This window comes from Barbus barbus (genome assembly GCF_936440315.1).
Source record: "Barbus barbus genome assembly, chromosome: 6".
NCBI lineage: Eukaryota > Metazoa > Chordata > Actinopteri > Cypriniformes > Cyprinidae > Barbus > Barbus barbus.
The window spans coordinates 39,952,572-39,974,306 of NC_136734.1; the positions used below are offsets into that span (position 1 = coordinate 39,952,572).

At 36.2% G+C, this 21,735-nt stretch overlaps 1 protein-coding gene across 1 annotated transcript in view; it reads left to right on the forward strand.

The window, feature by feature from the left end:
* The window catches only part of LOC306870923 (semaphorin-4C-like), a 70,561-nt gene extending 53,458 nt beyond the window's left edge, over nt 1-17,103 (forward strand). The window contains exons 8-16 of the mRNA XM_079418511.1: nt 707-858; nt 2,487-2,662; nt 4,847-4,991; nt 6,503-6,716; nt 9,197-9,312; nt 10,445-10,602; nt 11,086-11,177; nt 13,040-14,938; nt 16,006-17,103. Coding sequence (XP_079274637.1) covers nt 707-858; nt 2,487-2,662; nt 4,847-4,991; nt 6,503-6,716; nt 9,197-9,312; nt 10,445-10,602; nt 11,086-11,177; nt 13,040-13,920 — 1,934 coding nt within the window. The 3' untranslated portion in view covers nt 13,921-14,938; nt 16,006-17,103. The remainder of the gene's footprint in view (nt 1-706; nt 859-2,486; nt 2,663-4,846; nt 4,992-6,502; nt 6,717-9,196; nt 9,313-10,444; nt 10,603-11,085; nt 11,178-13,039; nt 14,939-16,005) is intronic.
* Nucleotides 17,104-21,735: the final 4,632 nt, after the last annotated feature.

Here is a 21,735-nt window from a genome sequence, read left to right on the forward strand (position 1 = left end):
AAAGCAAAACTAACAACTACCTCACTAACTATTAAAAAAGAGAAAATTGGGAGTTTATTGAAGCAAAAGGTGTAGTTAATTGTGAGAATTGGACCCTAAACTAAAGTGTGACCAATATAATATAATATAACCCTATATACTAGCTACTCATCAAAAGTTTGGGGTCAGTAAGGAATATTTTAAAGAAATGACTAGCTACTCTTATTTAGGAAGAACACATTAAAATTGGTCAAAAGTGACAGCAAAGACGTTAGCATTGTTACAAAAGGTTTCTTTTTTAAATAAACAAAACAGCATCATGTTTCACACAAAAATATAAGCAGCTCAACTGTTTCAGCATAATAATAAATGCTTCTTGAGCATTAAATCAGTATATTAGAGTGATTTCTGAAGGATCATGTGACACTGAAGACTGCAGTAATGATGCTGATGAAGATTGAGCTTTGCATCATAACCATGTGTTTGAAGAACTGAATCAGCCAGAGAGGAATGATCACAATTAAAAGATCTGGTCTACAGCGTATTATCTCAGATGTATTATCTCAGGAGCTCTTCTAGCAGGGTTCATCCAATCGGCTCAATAAACAATGTCCCAAGGTGGAAACTTAAGATCTTTTATCTGTTCATCGAGTAACCACCAGCCACTTATCTGTGAAGCGCTGTGTCTAACACGTCCTTCCATATCTTTCCCTGCTGTCTGGTGCAGAGCCAAACTTTGTGGGTTCGGCGCTGGTCCGGGAGAGCCGCAGCAGTAAAGATGGAGACGACGATAAGATCTACTTCTTCTTTAGCGAGAGAGCAGTGGAGCTGGACTGCGACAGCGATCTGACTGTGGCGCGGGTGGCACGTGTGTGTAAGGTGAGAATAAAGCACACACACCTCAACTCTACGACCAGAAGTCTGAATATGGAAAAATATTCATGCTTTAAAATATACTTTTATACTTTTTAAAATGTGTTTGCTATTGCAGGACAATGTAAAATTAGTAAAAGGGACTTTGTCTCATTAATTGAGAGACTATATTATTATATTGTTATAAAATTATTTATATAAATATTTTGTAATAAAATATACATTTTTAAATATATTTTTATATTTTAAAAAAATGCATTTGTTATACGACTATATAAAATTACTAGTGAAGGCAAGTTTTATGATATCATGTTAACTGAAAGTTTACATGACTATTATTATAAAATATATTTTTATAATGCAATATATGTTATTTATTGTCACTTGTTTTTGCCACGGAATAATACAATAAAAAAGGGAACTCCATTTTTTTCCCCCACAGCTCTGCATTTAAAAATCACAATTTGGACTGTTTTTCAGACAGTTTGGATGATTCTGAATTGCGAGATGTTGACTGAGAAAAAAAAGTCAGAATTATGAGTTAAAATGACCAATTAGATTTTTTTATTTTTTCATCCTGTGGCAGAAACATACGGAAGCGTATTGCATTCACTTGAGGAAAAAAAAATCTACTCTGTTTTTCTGAATTAACGACTTAATTATCTCAGAATTACGAGATAATTTTTAAAGAAAAAAAAAGTTTTTGCTCTGTTTTTCTGAATTAATGACTTAATTATCTCGTCATTCTGAGATAATTAAGTCATTAATTCAGAAAAACAGAGCAAAACTTTTTTTTTCTTTAAAAATTATCTCGTAATTCTGAGATAATTAAGTCATTAATTCAGAAAAACAGAGCAAAACTTTTTTTTTCTTTAAAAATTATCTCGTAATTCTGAGATAATTAAGTCATTAATTCAGAAAAACAGAGCAAAACTTTTTTTTTCTTTAAAAATTATCTCGTAATTCTGAGATAATTAAGTCGTTAATTCAGAAAAACAGAGTAGATTTTTTTTTCCTCAAGTGAATGCAATACGCTTCCGTAGAAACAAGCTTCCATAATGACTAAATGTAAAAAAAAAAAAAAAAAAAAAAGTTTTATTATGTCATATTAATTGAGAGACTACATGAATATTCTTATAAAATATATATTTTTAATCAAATTATAAATTTTCTATATTTTTATATTGTTAAAAATAAGTGCGCTCACTCAGGGATTTGTTTAGTAATATTTTACCTTAAAAAGAGATTTTAGATTTTTTTATCATATGTTAATTTAAAAAACCTTGTATAATTTTATCTGCTTATCTTTTTGTATTTATCTGGTTTTATTTTGTGTTTGTAACTCTTGCCATGAAGATAGCCTTATGCTGACATAACAATAAAAATAAATAACTACTATATTTTTAAAGATGCATTTGTCATACCACATGACTGTTGAGAATTCCTGTTAAAGGCAAAAAAAAAATTCATGTTTACTGAAAGATTAGATGAATATTATTAACAAAAGTTGTTATCAATCAAATATATTATTAAATGTATTTGTTTTTCTACTCTTAGAAAAGTATAGGGATTGAGAAATCTGTTTCGCGTGTGATGAGATGAGCACATAACCTCTGAACTCATATTCTTTTCAGGGAGACCTGGGAGGCACACGGACCCTGCAGAAGAAGTGGACCACCTTCCAGAAAGCTCGGCTGATGTGTTCTTTCCCCGAGCGCCACATCACCTTCAATAACCTGCGTGCCGTCTTCACCTTGCCCGGGGCGGACTGGAGGAGCACCAGCTTCTACGGCATCTTCCACTCGCAGTGGTGAGCGAACCCTCCTGTCATACAGACGCTATACCGCCAAAAGTATTGGCACCCTCTTCTAATGAACAGGTTTGATTACTTTAGTCATTTCTATGAGTACAAATCTTAATGTATAAGCATATTTTAGGGAATTGTGTGCTTCTAATTTTATAGCAACAGTTTGGACAGGACCCTTTTCTATTCTAACATGACAGTGTCTCTGTGTATAAGACAAAGTCCTAAACCTAGCTGAAGACTTTGACATACTTTTAATTTTTTTTTTTTCATTTAAATGCTGATTTTTTTTTTTTTATCAAATAACCCAGAAAAAAAAAACGCATTACCGTTTCTACAAATAATAAGCAGCACAACTGTTTCCAACATGTATGATGAGAAGAAAAATGTATTGAGCTGCAAATCAGCAAATCAGAATAATTTCTGAAGGATCATGTGACACTGAAGAGTAATGATGCTGAAAATACAGCTTTGCTATTTCTTGAATAAATGATGTCTATAACTATATATTAAAAGAGAAAATAGTTATTTTAAACTGTAATCATATCTTACAATATGACTGTTTTTGCTGTATTTTTTATCAAATAAATGAAGCCTTGGTGAACAAGAGAAAAAAATCTTGTGATTGCTGTCAGGATGCTTTGTAGAATTTAAATGAATTGAAAATGAAAGGCAGAAATTTATGTTGCTTTTTTTTTTTACTGAATATATATATATATATATATATATATATATATATATATATACATAAAACTTTGCTTTTCTAGTTTATATATCTGATCACATTAACTTTTATGGACCAAGGTAGAAGAACGCTTAATTTCCTGTAATGCTTTCTTATTAGTCCAAGTCAAGCGGGGTGTATTTTAAATTGGCATGTCATTGCTCTTTTGTTGATTTTGATTGCCTCGATTGTCCACAAGTCGCTTTGGATAAAAGTGTTTGCAAAATGACGAAATGTAAATGTAAAGGTTCAGAAAGAAAGTCCTGATCCCAGCTGAACACCTCTGGTGTGACTTTATATGCAGACCTTGAGCCAGAAACTCATCACCAAACACCAACGACTTGTGCAGACACTATAAGGACAAACGTGTTGGGACACCCCCTTCTTTAGAACAGAATAAGGCACTTCCATAAAATAAAATCATGTTTTTAAAATTGTATTTCCATCTCTGTTGCAACAGTTTTGGACGTGTCTAAAATGACTGTACCCTTGTGACCCTGCAGCACAAAAGCAGTCATGAGTAACACAGGTATATCTGTAGCAATAGCCAACAATACATTGTATGGATCAAAATTATACATTTTTCTTTTATGCCAAAAATCATTAGGATATTAAGTAAAGATCATGTTCCATGAAGATATTTTGTAAATTTCCTTCCGTAAATATATCAAAACTTAATTTTCAATTAGTAATATGCATTGCTAAGAACTTCATTTGAACATCTTTAAAGGTGTTTTATTCCAGATTTTCAAATAGTTGTATCTCAGCCAAATGTTGTCCTATCATAACAAACCATATCCAAAATCAAAATCAATTGAAAGCTTATTTATTCAGTTTTCAAATGATGTATAAATCTAAATTTAAAAAAAAATTGACCCTTATGACTGGTTTTGTGATCCAGGATCACAAATGTACAAGTCGTTGGTGTTTGGTGATGAGTTTTTGGCTCAAGGTCTGCATATAAAGTCACACCAGAGGAGTTCAGCTGGGATCAGGACTTTCTTTCTGCAGACCAGTCAAGTTCTTCCACACTGACTCAATCAATCATGTCTTTTTGAACCGTGTCTTATACACAGAGACACTGTCATGTTAGAATAGAAAAGGCTCCTGTCCAAACTGTTGCTATAAAATTAGAAGCACACAATTCCCTAGAATATCATTATATGCTTAAACATTAAGATTTGTACTCATAGAAATTACTAAAGTAGTCAAACATGTTCATTAGAAGGGGGTGCGAATACTTTTGGCAATATAGTGTATTTCTCTGTAGTTGTGAAAGTCGCTCTGTCCTCTGCTTGTGTAAAAGTGTCACGGTGCCAAACATCCAGCCGTGTTCCTCGAGTGTAGAAAATGCTGCGCTGTCATTATGTTGACAGTAAGGCTATTACAGTAATAAAGCAGCCAATGTAGCGCAGTCGTTTAATTCAGACTGACTCTTTCTCTTCATCCTTTGCTCTCTCTCTCAGGGGGGATGTGGACGTGTCTGCTGTGTGTCAGTACCAGATCGGAGAGGTGAAAAACGTGTTCGACGGGCCGTATAAGGAATACAGGGAGTCGTCTCAGCGCTGGGGCCGATACACTGGCCCAGTTCCCAGCCCTCGACCCGGAGCGGTGAGCTCAGCAGACACCGGCCGTGACTAAGCAGTCGCCTAAAAATAGATTTCTGTGCATACAGTCATTTTTCAGCCAGTGAATCAGAACTTAATAAGTGTCCTGTTGGATTACAATGGTTAAAAAAGATTTTGAGTGAGAGTATGTCCAAAAAAAAGATCAGAAAAGGCGATTTGGAAAACCAGGTAATATAAATATAATATAAATATTTGAGATGAAGCAGAGGAGTATAGTGATGTTTAGCAGGGCCATTCAGAACTTAACTCAACAATACAAAACTACCACATTTTCTGTAAAGCTGCTTTGCAATGATTTGCATCGTGAAAAGCGCTATACAAATAAACTTGAATTTAAAAAAACTAAATACATTTAGTAATTTAGCAGATGCTTTTATCCAAAGCGACTTACAAATGAGGACAATAGAAGCAATCAAAACCAACAAAAGAGCAATGATATGCAAGTCTCAGTTAGCTTAACACACTACACAAGGACTTTTTATAACAGATCAAAAGAAAACAAGTAGATAGAATAAAAAAAGAATAAGGAATGCTAGTGTTAGAGGGTCTTTTTTAAATGAAAAGAAAACAAGTAGATAGGATAGAAATAGAATAGAGAGTGCTAGAAGGGTCAAGTGTTGTGTTTTATTATTATTAAAAAAGAAAACAAATAGATAAAAAAGAGTTAGAATGGAAGAGATGCTTCTTGAAGATGGATAAGACTCAGCTGCTATTTGTTCTTTGTTTGTTTTATTTTTATTTTATTCAGCAGGAACACATCAAATCAATCAAAAGAGAAAGTAAAGACTTTGACAGACCTTTACAAATATATATATATATATATATACAGTATGTTTTAGTATGATTTCTGAAGGATCATGTGGCACTGAAGACTGGAGTAATGATGCTGAAAATACAGCTTTGATATTACTTGAATAAATGGTATCTACATTGTAAAAAAAAAAAAAAAAGTTGAGCTAACTTAAAAGTTTAAGGCAACCAGCTTCAGCAGATTTTTGAGTTTTCTCAACTTATTTTTTATTTTTTTGTTGTTAAAAAATCTGCTGAAGCTGGTTGCCTTAAACTTTTAAGTTTGCCCAATTTTTTTTTTTTACAGTGTATAACTATACTGTATATTACAATAGAAACTGTTATTTTAAATTGTAATCACATCTTACAATATGACTGTTTTTGCTGTATTCTTGATCAAATAAATGAAACCTTGGTGAGCAAGAGAAAAAAAAATCTTGAGATTGCTGTCAGGATGCTTTGTAGAATTTAAATGAATTGAAAATGAAAGGCTTCGCTTTTCTAGTTTATATATCCGATTACATTAACTTTTATGGACCAAGTTAGAAGAACGCTTAATTTCCCGTAAATACCTTCTTCTTATTTCAATTCAAGTGGGGTGTATTTTAAATTGTATGAATGCTCATCATATATGACATACTAAATTAAGTTAAGTTAAAATCCCTTATCAAGTTAAAAGACATTCCTTTCTTGTTCTTTCCACAGTGCATCACAAACTTTGACAGGGACAACGGCTACAACAGTTCTCTGCAGCTGCCTGATGCCACGCTAAACTTTGCCAAGAAGCATCCGCTGATGGAGGACCGGGCAGAAGCTCGCCCCCTGCTGCTTACTAAAGGGATCAACTTCACCCGGCTAGCTGTGGACAGAGTGAGCTCGCTGGACCAGAGACCCTACAACATGCTCTTCATAGGCACAGGTATGCTGAAACACATAAATGGATTCATGTATGAAAAATGACAGCAGTATTTCTTTGTCTAGAGGGTTATTTGACAGTTTTCTGCATCGTCTTCATTGTTCCTTTGTCTTTTCTTGCACAAGTGTGAATAGAGCAGCCAAAGAAACCATTTTATTAGCCATAATATTGTATCTAAGTGGGAAAGTCACCTCCGCCAGTTAATTCCTGTCATGCGGGAAGGTCAGTCCTTCAAATAAAAATTGAAAAGATGTATTTGGCCGTGGCAATCTCACATAAACACACTCACACTCAAGGCTCAACCATGTGTGTGTGTCTCTTTAAAGCATCCAATGACTCCAGTTTTGCACCAAATGCACACAAAAGACAAATACAGTACAACTAGCCTTAACCTAGTTAGTTAACATAAGATTTTCAGAAAAGTAAGCTGTGTAACATTTTAAACAATTTTGCCTTTTTAAAATAATTATTACTCAGTTGTAATGAAACATTAAATTAAACATCATATTCATTAAGAGACTACATGAATGTTATTATAAAATATATTTTTATTATAAAATACACTGACCAAAATTATAAACTCCGAAAACCAGTCAGTATCTGGTGTAACCACCATTTTCCTCACGCAGTGCAACACATCTCCTTTGCATAGAGTTGATCAGGTTGGCCACTCCTCTTCAATGGCTGTGTGAAGTTGCTGGATATTGGCAGGAGCTGGAACACGCTGTCGTATACGCCGATCCAGAGCATCCCAAACATGCTCAATGGGTGACGTGTCCGGTGAGTGTGCTGGCCATGCAGGAACTGGGATGTTTCCGGGGATGGGATGTTTCCAACTGGGATGTTTCCAACATGGGGCCGTGCATTATCATGCTGCAACATGAGGTGATGGTCGTGGATGAATGGCACAACAATGGGCCTCAGGATCTCGTCACGGTATCTCTGTGCATTCAACATGCCATCAATAAAATGCACCTGTGTTCGTTGTCCATAACATACGCCTGCCCATACCATAACCCCACCGCCACCATGGGCCACTCGATCCACAACGTGTCTGCCATCTGCCCTGTACAGTGAAAACCGTGATTCATCCGTGAAGAGAACACCTCTCCAAAGTGCCAGACGCCATCGAATGTGAGCATTTGCCCACTCAAATCGGTTACGTCGACGAACTGCAGTCAGGTCGAGACCCCGATGAGGATGACGAGCATGCAGATGAGCTTCCCTGAGACGGTTTCTGACAGTTTGTGCAGAAATTCTTTGGTTATGCAAACCGATTGTTGCAGCAGCTGTCCGGGTGGCTGGTCTCAGACGATCTTGGAGGTGAAGATGCTGGATGTGGAGGTCCTGGACTGGTGTGGTTACACGTGGTCTGCGGTTATGAGGCCGGTTGGATGTACTGCCAAATTCTCTGGAACGCCTTTGGAGACGGCTTATGGTAGAGAAATGAACATTCAATTAACGGGCAACAGCTCTGGTGGACATTCCTGCAGTCAGCATGCCAATTGCACGCTCCCTCAAAACTTGCAACATCTGTGGCTTTGTGCTGTGTGATAAAACTGCACATTTTATAGTGGCCTTTTATTGTGGCCAGCCTAAGGCACACCTGTGCACTAATCATGCTGTCTAATCATCATCTTATGCCACACCTGTGAGGTGGATGGATTATCTCGGCAAAGGAGAAGTGCTCACTAACACAGATTTAGACAGATTTGTGAACAATATTTGAGAGAAATAGGCCTTTTGTGTACATAGAAAAAGTCTTAGATCTTTGAGTTCAGCTCATGAAAAATGGGGGCAAAAACAAAAGTGTTGTGTTTATAATTTTGGTCAGTGTATATGCTTTAAAATATATTTTTATACATAAAAAAAATATTTTTCATGTCTTAAGACTATTTAAAATTACTAGGGATGGCAACAAGGGTTTAATGACATGAATTTAGACACTGCATGAATATAATATACAACGTGTGTGTGTGTGTGTGTGTGTGTGTGTGTGTGTGTGTGTGTGTGTGTGTGTGGCGGAGAGAATCAGAGTCTTGGATTGAGGATTAAGAGTGAACATAGATAGTCTGACATGAGCAAAAGTAGCAGGGTGGATTTGTAAAGCACACCCTGTAGCTCTGCCGCTCTCCTCCGTTATCCCTTTTCCGCACTCTCCCTTTTTTCTCCTGACGGAGAGAGGGGTCAGTGGCACATTATCTGTGACAAGCACTGTGTGAGAGGACGGGATAAAGTACACACACACATACAGAGTTATGATAGGTCACGGCACCAGCTGGGGTGTATTCAATTTTCCTGCTGTAATCGGCGTAACCTTGTTCCTAAAATCCAATGACGGAGAAATATGCCATGTGTTGATGATGCATTAATGGCCTATTTGTCTCTCCTCTCTCGCCTTTTCTCCTCTCCTTCCCCATTCCGTTATTTCTCTCCCTATGAATATAATCTATCCCTATCTTTCCTCACTGTTTGTCGTTCAGCGGATGGATGGCTCCAGCGTGTGGTGATTCTGGGTTCAGAAGCTCATGTGATAGAAGAGATCCAGCTGTTTGATCGGCAGCAACCGGTGGACAGCCTCACCATCTCACACAGCAAAGTAATTTCTCATCTCTTTGAGCGCAGATCTCCCGCCTGACTTGCATGAACCGCTTTTGATCAAACTGAGTCGAAAAACAGGATGCACTGATAACTGAAAATAATTGACTTGCTTGTATTGTTTTACTTATTCATTCCCAGTGTTGGGGAGTAAGTAGTTACATGTAACGCAATTACATAATTTAATTACAAAACAAGGTTACACTTTATTTTAAGGTGTCCTTGTTACAGAGTAGTTATGCATTTAAGTACTGAGTAATATTAACTACATGTACTTACTATGTGGTTAGGGTTTGGCTTAGAGTTACTTGCATGTAATTATGCATGATTTATTGTTATTATAATAGTAAGTACATGTAACATGTGTAACAAGGACAGCTTAAAATAAAGTGTTACCCAAAATAAATGTAACTGTAATATGTTTTTTCTCAGTAGTTACTGAGAAAAAAATGTGTAATTAAATTACAGGCATTTATGAAAATGTTAATGAGTGCAAAGAGGGTTACATCTGAATATTTTCACACACATACAGATTTAATTGAGTTCTTTCCAAAATTACATTGACTGCTCTAAAATATGAGACACTAGTGTTTCAGGAGTTTAGGACACATGCTTATTTGATAACTGTTTTATTTCCTATTTGGGTTTATGTATATGCTTTATTTTTTAAGATTGACTGCTTTTTTCCAATGCATTGTTAGATGCCAGTGTTTCCTGTCATAGTTATGCAAAGATTGTATTTCAAAAACAGTTTCATAGCTAATAAACTATATCTTATTATTTTAAATCTGTATTTAACCTCAGAATGATCTCAAAGTGAAGAGAGCTGCTAAAAATTTGATTTTTATAATCTCGACTCAAATGATGAAGGATTCTGAAAGTCTGACAGAAATCAGTGTTGAGTTCTACTGTAAGGTTAACCCTGCTTGGATTAAATGTTTGAAAATGAATAATAGTTGAAAACATTCATTAGAAATTTTAAAAAGTAATGTCAAAGAAATCAAATGTAATCAGTTACATAATTGAAATGGTTACACTACTTATTACATTTTAAATAGTGTAATCTGTAACCTTTTACATTTCCACAGTAACCTTCCCAACACTGTTCAAATCTTCCCATTCGTTCTCCATAGAAGTATTTGTACATTGGCTCCCGCTCTGAGGTTCTTCAGCTGCCCTTGGCAAACTGCAGCCGCTACCATTCACAGCCAGACTGCCTTCTGTCCCGAGATCCATACTGCGCCTGGGACAGCGAGGGACGCGCCTGTGTCCGCATCGACCTCCACCGCGGGTACGTTCATCTATCTTTCAGTTGCTTCTGCATCCGCTAACATCCTTTCAGTGTTGGGGAGGAACTAGTTATATGTAAAATTTAAATACAAAATAAGGTAACACTTTGTCCTTGTTACACGTTACATGTACCGAATATAAGACGACCCCCCTTTTCAAGTAATTGAAATAGTTACACTACTTATTACATTTTAAATCGGGTAACTTGTAATCTGTAAGCAATTACATTTCCAAAGTAACCTTCCCAACACTGCATCCTTTCACCATCTTCTGTCCGCTGCTTTGCTCACGTCTGTTGTGCTCTGCTCTTTATTTTCCTTCTGTCTCTCTGCTGCTCGCTCCTCATCATTTTGCAAAGGCTTTCCCTTTCCACCCACTCTGTTCTCCTCCACAGGACCCTCTTTGTACTTTTAAGCTGCATCGCTATAGCAGTGTATCTAACAGCCTTCTGACACATCGTCAATATTTGTGCTCCCCCCCACAGCTCCACATCCACACTCTCACAGGACCTCATGCTGGAGAGGTTCAGCCGAGGAAAAGCCAAGTTTGACAAGCCTTTCTCCATCCCCAGTCCAGGTACGTCAGACTCACGCTGCCCCCTGCAGGCCGGTGCCCCTGTAGTGAGCTCTTTTCCATCAGAGGTCCCATACTCTTCACTGAGTCATCGAGATTACTGACAAACAGCAATAGTGTCCGATATATAGTGCTTAACACATTTATTAGACCACCTGTCATAAGAGAAAACACTAATATTTTAGGAATCTGTCTTGTCTAAAAATTTAAAATTGTATTGTCATTTATTTGTGTTTTAATACACAAATTTGAGCTGGCACATTTAACGTCTCTCAGATGTCAGATATTAATCAAGCGTAACATTCTACAATTAAATCTTATTTTTCTATTACAGTTTTTTTCAGCTGCTTACACACTTACTCATTACTTGTCACACAGTTTGTGAAAGCTGACGCTCAAACAGCAGAAGCACACACCAAATCTGCAAAACCAGACACTAATTCTCAGCCTTTGACTCAGTTTTCAATTTCATAAAACACTTTTTGCAACACACAATTCTCTATGTAACACAAAAATCTAACAGGAGTTAATATTATGGCAAAGGTGTTTGCAAATGTTTGCTTTTGAGATGTGTTTAGGATATTTTGAATGCAGGGCTTCATTTTGCAAGAGATGTGAGATATTTTGTATTTTGTGTGCAATTCTTGGATTTGTGTGTCAAATTTTGAAGAACAAAAAAGAGGCAAGTTTTGAAAATGTGTGCATGTAAGCAGTTGAAAAAAACTGTAAGGACTGCAGGTAAATAACTGTAATTTGGCATCTTAATAAAAAAATAATAAAGTGCTTTATTTTTTTCTGCCTTTCATGTAAAACAACAATAATGATAGTTTGGCATTGGAAATACTACTGTGGATACTGGTGGTCTAATACATTTAAGCACTGTATGAACCAACATATTTATATTGATATTAATGAAAATGAATTACATTTTAAAATGTACAATTTTACATTGTTGTTGTTTTGTTTGTTTTTTTTTGTAATGACAATGAAGGTGAGACATATATAACGTATATATAATTGTATTATTATTATTATTATTATTATTATTATTATTATTATTTAAAACTCATTTAATTTTAAAATTACCTTTAAGTTTTTTTTTTTATTAAAAAATATAACACAAAAAATAATACCAGACAAATATTAACAATGCAGAAAAAAGAACAAAGAAAAGAATCTAAAAAGAATATAATTTTGTTTCAATTTAATCATTGTTAATAGCTGAAGAGAAACAGTACATTTTTAGCAGAAACCATTACTAAAAATGCAAAATGTACAAAAATAAGGCCCTATTATTATATTTATTTAATTGTATTTATTTTTATTATTATTTAAAAAATTAAATATTATATATTAATGTTGTTGTTGTTTTTCTCCCCAGAACATTCTAATTTTTAGCAGAAACTGTTATTATAACAAAATGCAAAATGTAAAAAAATGAATAATAATAATAAGACTATATTATTAAATTTATTTAATTTTTTTTTTTTTTTTTATTATTAGTTAAAAAATAAAAAAAAACATATATTAATGTTGTTATTGTTTTTCTCCCCAGAACATTCTAATTTTAAGCAGAAACTGTTATTATAACAAAATGCAAAATGTAAAAAAAAAAGACTATATTATTACATTTATTTAATTGTATTTATTTGTGTTATTATTTAAAAAATAAAATATCATATATTAATGTTGTTTTTGTTTTTCTCCCCAGAACATTCTCAAATTTATCAGAAACTATTACTAAAACAAAATGCAAAATGTAAAAAAAAAAGACTATATTACTACATTTATTTAATTGTATTTATTTTTATTATTATTTAAAAAATAAAATATCTTATATTAATGTTGTTGTTGTTTTCCCCCAGATCATTCTAGGTTGCGAAATGTGACTGTGGTTGTTGGGTCGGATCTGGTTTTGCCCTGCCATCTGGTTTCCAACTTGGCCCAGCCTTTCTGGGAGCTCAACGAACGTGAGCTCGTCCTGGTGGACAGTGAGGCCCCGGGGCCCCGATTCGACCGAGCCCTCCGCGCTCTCGTCATTCCCCAAGCTGGGCCCCTTCAAGCGGGCCGCTACATCTGCTACTCTGAGGAGCAAGGCGTGAAGTTCCAGACGGAAAGGTACCAGGTGGCGGTGGTAGCCAGCGCACCTGTCTTCATGGAGGCCCGCGCTCCGGATGGAAGCATGGGTTTGTTCTGGGTCCTGGTGATCACTTTGGGAGCCGCTTGTCTGTTGCTGCTCATTGCATCTTTGTATCTTCGTAGAAGATTGAAGTTGGCGCTGGGAAAAGGTGCGGAAATGAAGCCGCTGGAGAGCACTTTGGTGTACCCCATTACTTTACCCAAAGAGCCTCCGAGTCGCCCGTCATTCGTGCCGAGCAAGATGGCAAACGACGAAGATCGCTTTTGGGAAACGGGTGCGAATTATTACTACTCAGACGGCTCCCTAAAAATCGTGCCTGGGCATGCATTGTGCTCCACCGGAAGCTCGGCATCCCCGAGTACGATTCCCGGTCAGCCTATTCACTCGCCGAGCAGGTTAAGCCTCACCAACATCCGGAGCTCAAGCGCCAACGGATACATCCGGCTCAATCTGAGCACGGCCGGAGACGAGAGATCCAGCATCCAGGGAATCGGGATGGGCGGCCGAGACAGCGACTACTCCAGTCCGTTCAAAGAGGAGCTCCGGAAAACTCTGCAGCAGAGGAGCGTGCTTCCCGACGCCAATCCCGAGGAGTCTTCTGTGTAAATCTCGCAGGAAGACCGCAGAAAACCTCACCTACCTCCCTCCTGCTTGGGGAACTCTCTTCATCCGCAAACTCTTTCTTCTCTGTCAGCACTTCCATCTCCCGTGCCGTAAGGCCACCGTGCTTCACGACATTCCCTTGGATTATTCTGGTTCTCGCACTACTAACACTTGACCGAGACGGAACAGAGCTTTTGTAAATGTCTGTATTTGAAGGACCGGAGTGACAGAGCCTCGTGTTGATCTTGGCTAAACTGCAGGTACATCTCTGAGAGGAACCCAACTAGCCAAATGTAGCTGTCAGTCTGATCTGCGCAGGGCAGGCGTCTGATAACAGATCCCTATCATTTGGCAAGAGGATGCAGTTTATTTTGGACGTCTTGAGGTTGCTCGCCTCAGGACACGTTTCTTTGCACCCTTTGAGAGAGGAGACGAGGACATAAACTCAAATCGCTTGATGACAATCACGCTCGAGGAAAGCAGAGGAGAAATCTGAGTGAGCTGTAAAACCGAAACAGGACTTGAATAATGAACAAATGCTTCGCCTTTCTTTCTTCGCAGCTCAATAACTTTTTTAAAACATTAGTAAGTCTTTTTTCTGAGAATGTGTTCTGAGACTAATATATTGTGAGGTTTTTCCATGTCTGTTTATTGCAAGGATTTCTTCTTCTACTTCTTCTTTTTTTACGATTGATAGTTTCATCTGAAATGTGAAAGGATTATCAGTGCTAGTAGCATGCAACAGAATGTTGTACTAAGACTGTGTTGGATGTGACAGCAAGTGCATTACTGTATATATTTGGCTTGAGCTGCCAAATGAAGTACAAGCCTACATGATAAAGCAGGTGAATGAAGCCACATAATGGAATGAAACCTTCCTTCTGGAATGGTGTAGAAGACTCCGCTCACGTTATGAAGCCGAATTGTTCTGCGTGAAAGGGATCCTTTACAGACTACAAGGAGCTGGACTTTTTGAAGAAGTCCAGAATGAATGGCAGAGGCTACGGCTGATCAAACACAGGTGAGACTACATCAAATCGTATATTTGGGGTGTTTACTTGATTTGAAATTATATGAAGGCATGAGACCTATATTTTACATTACCGTTCAAAAATTGGTACGATTTGTTTCATGTTTGTTCATTAGTCTCTTATGTTCACCAAGGCTGCATTTATTTGATCAAAAATGCAGTAAAACTGTAATATTGTCAAATATTATTACAATTTAACCGTTTTCTATTTGAATATATTTTAAAATATAATTTGTTGCTGCGATGCAAAGCTGTATTTTCAGCATCATTACTCCATTCTTTAGAGTCACATGATCTTCAGAAATCATTCTAATGTGACCCTGGAGCACAAAACCAGTCATAAGGGTACATTTTTCAAAATTGAGATTTATACATCATCTGAAACATCTCATAAATAATCTCTCCATTGATGTATGGTTTGTTATGATAGGACAATATTTGTCTGAGATACAACTATTTGAAAATCTGGAATCTGAGGGAGCAAAAAAATCTAAATATTGAGAAAATCTCCTTTAAAGTTGTTCAAATGAAGCTCTTAGCAATGCATATTACTAATCAAAAATTATGTTTTGGTATATTTACGGTAGGAAATTTACACAGTATCTTCATGGAACATGATATTAATATCCTAATGATTTTTGGCATAAAAGAAAAATGTATAATTTTGACCCATATAATGTATTGTTGGTTATTGCTACAAATATACCCCAGCGACTTAAGACTGGTTTTGTGCTCCAAGCTCACACATATGCAATATTTATTTGAGACTGAAATTATTTAAGTATTAATTTCTTTAAAGACCCCAAACCTTTGAACGGTGGCGTATAAAACCAACAAATTCTTGATATGTGAGACAGATTAAAACAATCCTGTGTTTAATAATATAACAACAACAACAACACTAATAATTATTATTATTATCATTATTGTTCATTTTGAATATTTAATCATTTGTATGTGTTTTGTTTAAAAAGACAACAAATTTATAGACATATTTAGACTTGATTTTGTCTGAATAAGCTATAAAAGCTATAACCTGCCTCTCTTTTGTCTTTCAGTGTGGGCTTTGCAACTCTTAAAGACTAAATACAAAAACAGGGTCAAAACCGAGAGTAGAGGATATTTCATTGCGTTGACTTTGATTGTGAAGACAAATGAAGGAGATTTTAGATTTTTTTCGTGACTCTGCGGGTGGAGAGGCACTACGATGCTCATCACGGATCCAGACTTTGTTGCATGATGTTCTGCAAAATATATTGTATCGGTTTCAACAACAAAACAATAGTCTCATGTATTTCAAAAAAACAAGTTTTCGTACCTGTGCCTCTTCACCTCGGGTGAAGCCAAAGCAGACTGCAGACATGTTTCTTCCGTTCCTTGTTTTTCGTTTTTTTATGTTCTGGAATCTGTCCATTGCACAGAACTCAAGTGTTGTCTGAAATCTTTGTTACTACTACTCTTGTTTTGGTGGAATGCTATTCTTTGTGGCATGAAAGCTTTACTATATTATCAAGCGACTTTCCATTCTGTCATTGGCTCTTTTCTAGTCTACAATCTAGTGTGCGCCGCACTGCAGAAGAGGGAAGTTTACACTTTATCAAAAAACATCTTTGTACTAAAAAGAGCATCAAGAAATGTCAGATTAACAAGGACCCAATCCTTTCTGCCAGGACTTCTCAGGGTGGGCTTCTGACTCTCTTGAAATTGTGAAATTCCACCGTTCTTAATTTCATTAATCGCTTTGATAAGCCTGTCTAATGACTTAAAGTCAGACATAATTTCACTGAGCGACCAGAAATGTTGCATATACTTGTTTGCGTCATGCATGGCTTTTTTGTACTGACCAGTATTTCCTGCTTGATTAGAAGAAATAAATAAAAATACGGTCATCTCAGTTCATTTCATCTCACATGGCTTTAAACCTGCTGTTACTTTGTGAGTTTTTGTATTACGAAATTCTCTTTTCTTGCAATTCAAGATATCTTTAAAAAATCTTGCTGTTATTTTATTTGTTTCTTCTTTTTTTTAGGTAATTATGTTAAGTAACTTATTTTGCTTGTACAAAAAGTGGATATTTATTACCATTGTACATATGCCCTTATTTTTTATATATGTATATATCAACAGAAAATAAAAGTAGAGATCAGTTCACAGCGAGTAGGTTGTGTTTGCTTATTCGTTCGGCTGACTTTAAAATGCCTTTCAAATGTCAAGTGTTACATTTGCTTAATGCAGAATGTCTATATAGTGCTTTTCATACTGCTTCTGCTAAAATATGTCCATTCAGTGTTTGCTTAACCTCATGGAGTCCAGACACGACACTTGGACAATAACCAAAAGTGCAGTCTCCGCTGCTTATACACTGAAAAAAAAAATGATTCATTGAATTTACTAACAATTTTAAGGTATGTGGTCGCAATCAAATTATTTAAGTTACATTTAAATAAACAAATTTAGTTGACTAACTTTCAATTTTCTTTTTTATTTGAATTTAGCTAAAATACATTTTTTGCAACCGCTTACCTTAAAAAAATTGAGTATAATTTTTTTCAGTGAAGCGTTCATGTTTTTCGCTGTAATACCGTGCATCTGAACAGGTACAGGTGAGACATACAGGTGCATCATCACTGTCTAATCAGCTGGGCCTATAATTCACAGCCGTCTATAAAAGGAGGAGAAGAAGAGAGAGGGCCATTATCTGCAGAATATTTGCTTTCTATATATATATATACTTGTGTTTTTTTTTTTTTTTTTGGCAGATTGGTGGCAAATTTGGTGGCATGAATTTGTATAATCTCATTCATAAGCATTTGTATGATATTTAAACATTTATTCATTTAGCTGTTTTCAAACAAAAAACACAACTAATGACCCCAGACTTGACCTTGAAGCAACATTAATTACTTCATCTGCCACCGTCTCTATCTGACTCTTCACGGACCCAGATGCTTATATTAGTAAACTCATTTAAAACCACATTTTTACAACTTTGCCGTATTGCCAAACTATGTTCCTGTGTCAGCTCAAAAGATGCTGAATTATTAGTACATGCATTTATTATCTAAACGGTCTGCTCATATCACCTGTGTCCTCTTGTATTCTTTACAAAATTCCTCTGCTTGCCTTTAAATCACTCTATGGTCTTGCTTCTTTCTATCTGTCTGACTTACTCTCTCCTTATATTCCCTCTCGACCGCTTCGATCATCTGGAGGTGAACTTCTTTGTGTCCTGAGATTTCGTCTATCGTCTTTGAAAGGCAGGTCTTTCTGTGTTATTATGGCTCCTAAGCTTTGGAACTCATTGCCCCTGTCTCTTAGGACAATAAACACACTGCATGAATTTAAGTCTAAACTCAAAACCTAGTCATTTAACCAAAACTACTTACAGTTTCACTTTGGTGCATTTCTTGATTCATCCTTTCCAAAGAAGTATGTGCATTTCTCAAAACTGTTTGCACAATGGATTACCTGCAAAAGCTTGTAACTTACTCAAAATCTTTAGTTCATCTCTCCAAAGTATGTCAATCAGAATAAACAGTCCTTGTTCACTTTTCACAAACAAGATAGCCGATGAAAATAGCAACTGATAATGTAGGAAACCTCAGACAAATATACATAATCAATTGTATAAATGTACATGCAATCTCAGCCACTGAGAAAAACTTAAACTGTTATGTTTCTCTGTTTGTATTTGATTCTTTGCACTATTATTGCGATATGCGGCTGCAGTTGCTCATATCTTGGACTTGGTCAAATGTTTACTGTCCATTTAAGTGATTATGTATGAAATTATTGTTTGTTTGCTACTATACTTGTGAAGCGTCGTTGAGCTTGGAAAATGAGCTCTATAAATTAAACATATATTAATTATATATATATATATAAATTAAACCCTATTATAATTATGTTTTTACTATTTTTCTCGAAACATTTCCATAGACCTCCTACAACCACAGAGGTTTCCGGACGCTATTTGGAAATCATAATCAGTTGTTAGTGCGCAGATTCAGACAAATTGTCAGCCAAAAATGTACTTTATAAAGCTCATAAAGACAAAATCTGATTTGGGGTGACCCCGTAAAGTCCTCTAACAACCTCCCCAGGCCCATTCTGGCCGTTACCTTGAATCATTTGATAGATTTCCAAGGTGTTTCCAGCCAAACTCTTGGCTCAGGCAGACTGACCTCACACCAGGTCAGTTTGCCAAGCTCTCTGCAGAAATGCATCGCTCCGGGGGGAGTGTAGGCCTGCTCTCCCACCACAATCATCATTGTTCCCCATTACACAGCTTCCAGTAACTACCACCAACTGCCACAAGACAAACAATGTTGATTTATAGGCCTAGATCTTGAGCTTACAGCATCTTATTGATGAGGATAACAATAGTGGTGATGATCTGGGCCCGTCACAAAACATCTACAGGCTAAAAGTAGCTCATAACTCACCGATTTAGGAGAAAATCTTAAAAATAATGGGCGTGTCGGTCATAAATTTAGGACTCCTAAATTTTAGCTTTCACAAAGCAGTTCAGCTTTAAAACTCCTTAATCTGTGAAACATTAAGAGTAGTGAAGAGGACTTCTAAAGCACTAAGACCAAACCACAAACTATCCTAAAATAGCTGTTGCTGCAATTTGCCTCGGAACGTAAATATTTTAGTAACACACTGCATTTATTTGCACACATAAGCATCTTTTTTGGTTTTGGAGGTTATTCCAACTCCTTTGATTATATCCTTGTTTTCATTAACCAGTTGGGAAAAAAGTAACAGATGTTCTTGCATCCAGTTTGGTTTTCTTTTACGTTTGCATGTCTTATTATCATCAGCCATGATTATCCTACTCTGTTAAGTAAAAGGCTGTTTATATGCATATTCACTAATTGATTACGCAAAGCACAAGTAAGAGGCTGACAATTAGCTGAACACATACTTGTTTAATTATCAACACTTAGCATGCATTTTAAAATCTTTATTTGAAAGTGATAACATTCTTATTTTTAAACCTTTATAGCAGATACAGCATTCAGACACCTCCAAAACTTCTACTGTTTTCAAGGACTCACAGCTAGCAAAAGCTTTCACCGAAGAGATGCATGGCATTTTAAAAACAACACTGCAAACATTTGTCATCAAATTAGTTGCAAAATTAACTTGCATGCTACATTACTGCAAAAGTCAAATCTAGAGATTTCTTTCATGCGTTAGTCAAAGGCTTACTCACAGCATGCGTGTTATTTGAGCTTACCTTATTGTTCATTACTTGGAATAATTGCAGAAACATATTCACATTCTCACACTTTGTTTTCACTTCAAGGTCTCCACAATCAAAGTGTTGTAAAGACTACTGAATAATTTTCTGTTTATATTGTTCATTTATTTTGGCGAAAAAGGCTTCAGTCAATGCCAGAATTAACATTAATTAGAAAAAATAAGAATAAAATATTCTCAGCATTTACTCACTAAATCCCTTTTGCCAAAACAGTCTCATTACAACTCTTTTATTTTGGTATATTGGTGGCAATCTTTGCATGAATTTGTACAATCTGTTCAAGCTCCACTGTTTTGGTTAAAGAAATGAACTGAAAATGATTGAATTATAAATATTCTTCACGCCAGAAGGACACTCAAAAGTCTTGAGATCCAGGAGACCTTGACGTGAAAGCAAAGATTGAAAATGTGAATATGTTCTTGCAATGATGCTAAATAAGGTAATGTATGAATGTATGAACATCAAAATGTTCAAATCCCTGCAAAATTCAAAATGTAGATTCAGCTTTTTTTTTTTTTTTTCCAAAACAATGTTATTGCAACTTGTGATTACTTTCACATTGTGGCAAATTGGTGGCAAATTCACATGAAGGATCAAAGGCTCAAATCATATGAAGGTCTCATGAGATTGACGTTTTGCATATAATGACAGAAAGTAACCACAGGCTGTCAAGCTCCAAAAAAGGACTGAGAAATTATATAGTTCATATGATTCAGAGGATATATTTCAAGTCCTCTGAAGTTATATGATTGCTTGTATGGCAATACATGCAGCAGTTTTTAATATGCACCTGCCATATGCATCTTTTCTTTTATATCTGTTTCTACTAATTAGGGCCCAAGCCAGTAAGGCGCAGGGCCCTATTGTTCTTCTAAGGATTATTATTTTTTTTTTTTTTTTTTTTTTTTTTTTTTTTTTTTTTTTTATTTCAATCATCCGGGCACTTTTGGGGGCCTTAACGTGCCCGAAAACTCTCGAAAATTGGCACGCACGTTGGAACCTGCGGCCATTAGGACGCCGCTGAGGCTGGGACCCGGGCGTGGCACAGGGGCTCTACGGCGCCCCCTGGAAAATTGTCAGAAAGCTTGATGTATAGCTCACACATACTTGCACGTATTCATATGAAACTCGGTACACATATAGAACTCATTGAGCCGAACAACTTCCGCGCAGCATGTCATAGGCTCCGCCCAACAGGAAGTCGGCTATTCAGGGCTGTTTAAAAAGCGCATGCTCTGGAATTTGATATACTCCTCTGAGGATTTCCATACGATTGCCACCAAACTCGGTGAACATGATCTCAGGACATTGGGGACGCTAAATTGCGAAGATATTTTTGATATGTCGAACGGTTTGCCCGTGGCGAGGCGATGAAGTTATGGCGAAAAATGAGACCCAGGAAATGCCTAATAACGTCCACATACATTGTATGATGTAGATCAAACTTCAGTGATTTGTTCTTTGTATGATGCCGATCGGATAGATGTGACTATTATGACTGAAAGTTATAGCGCCACCA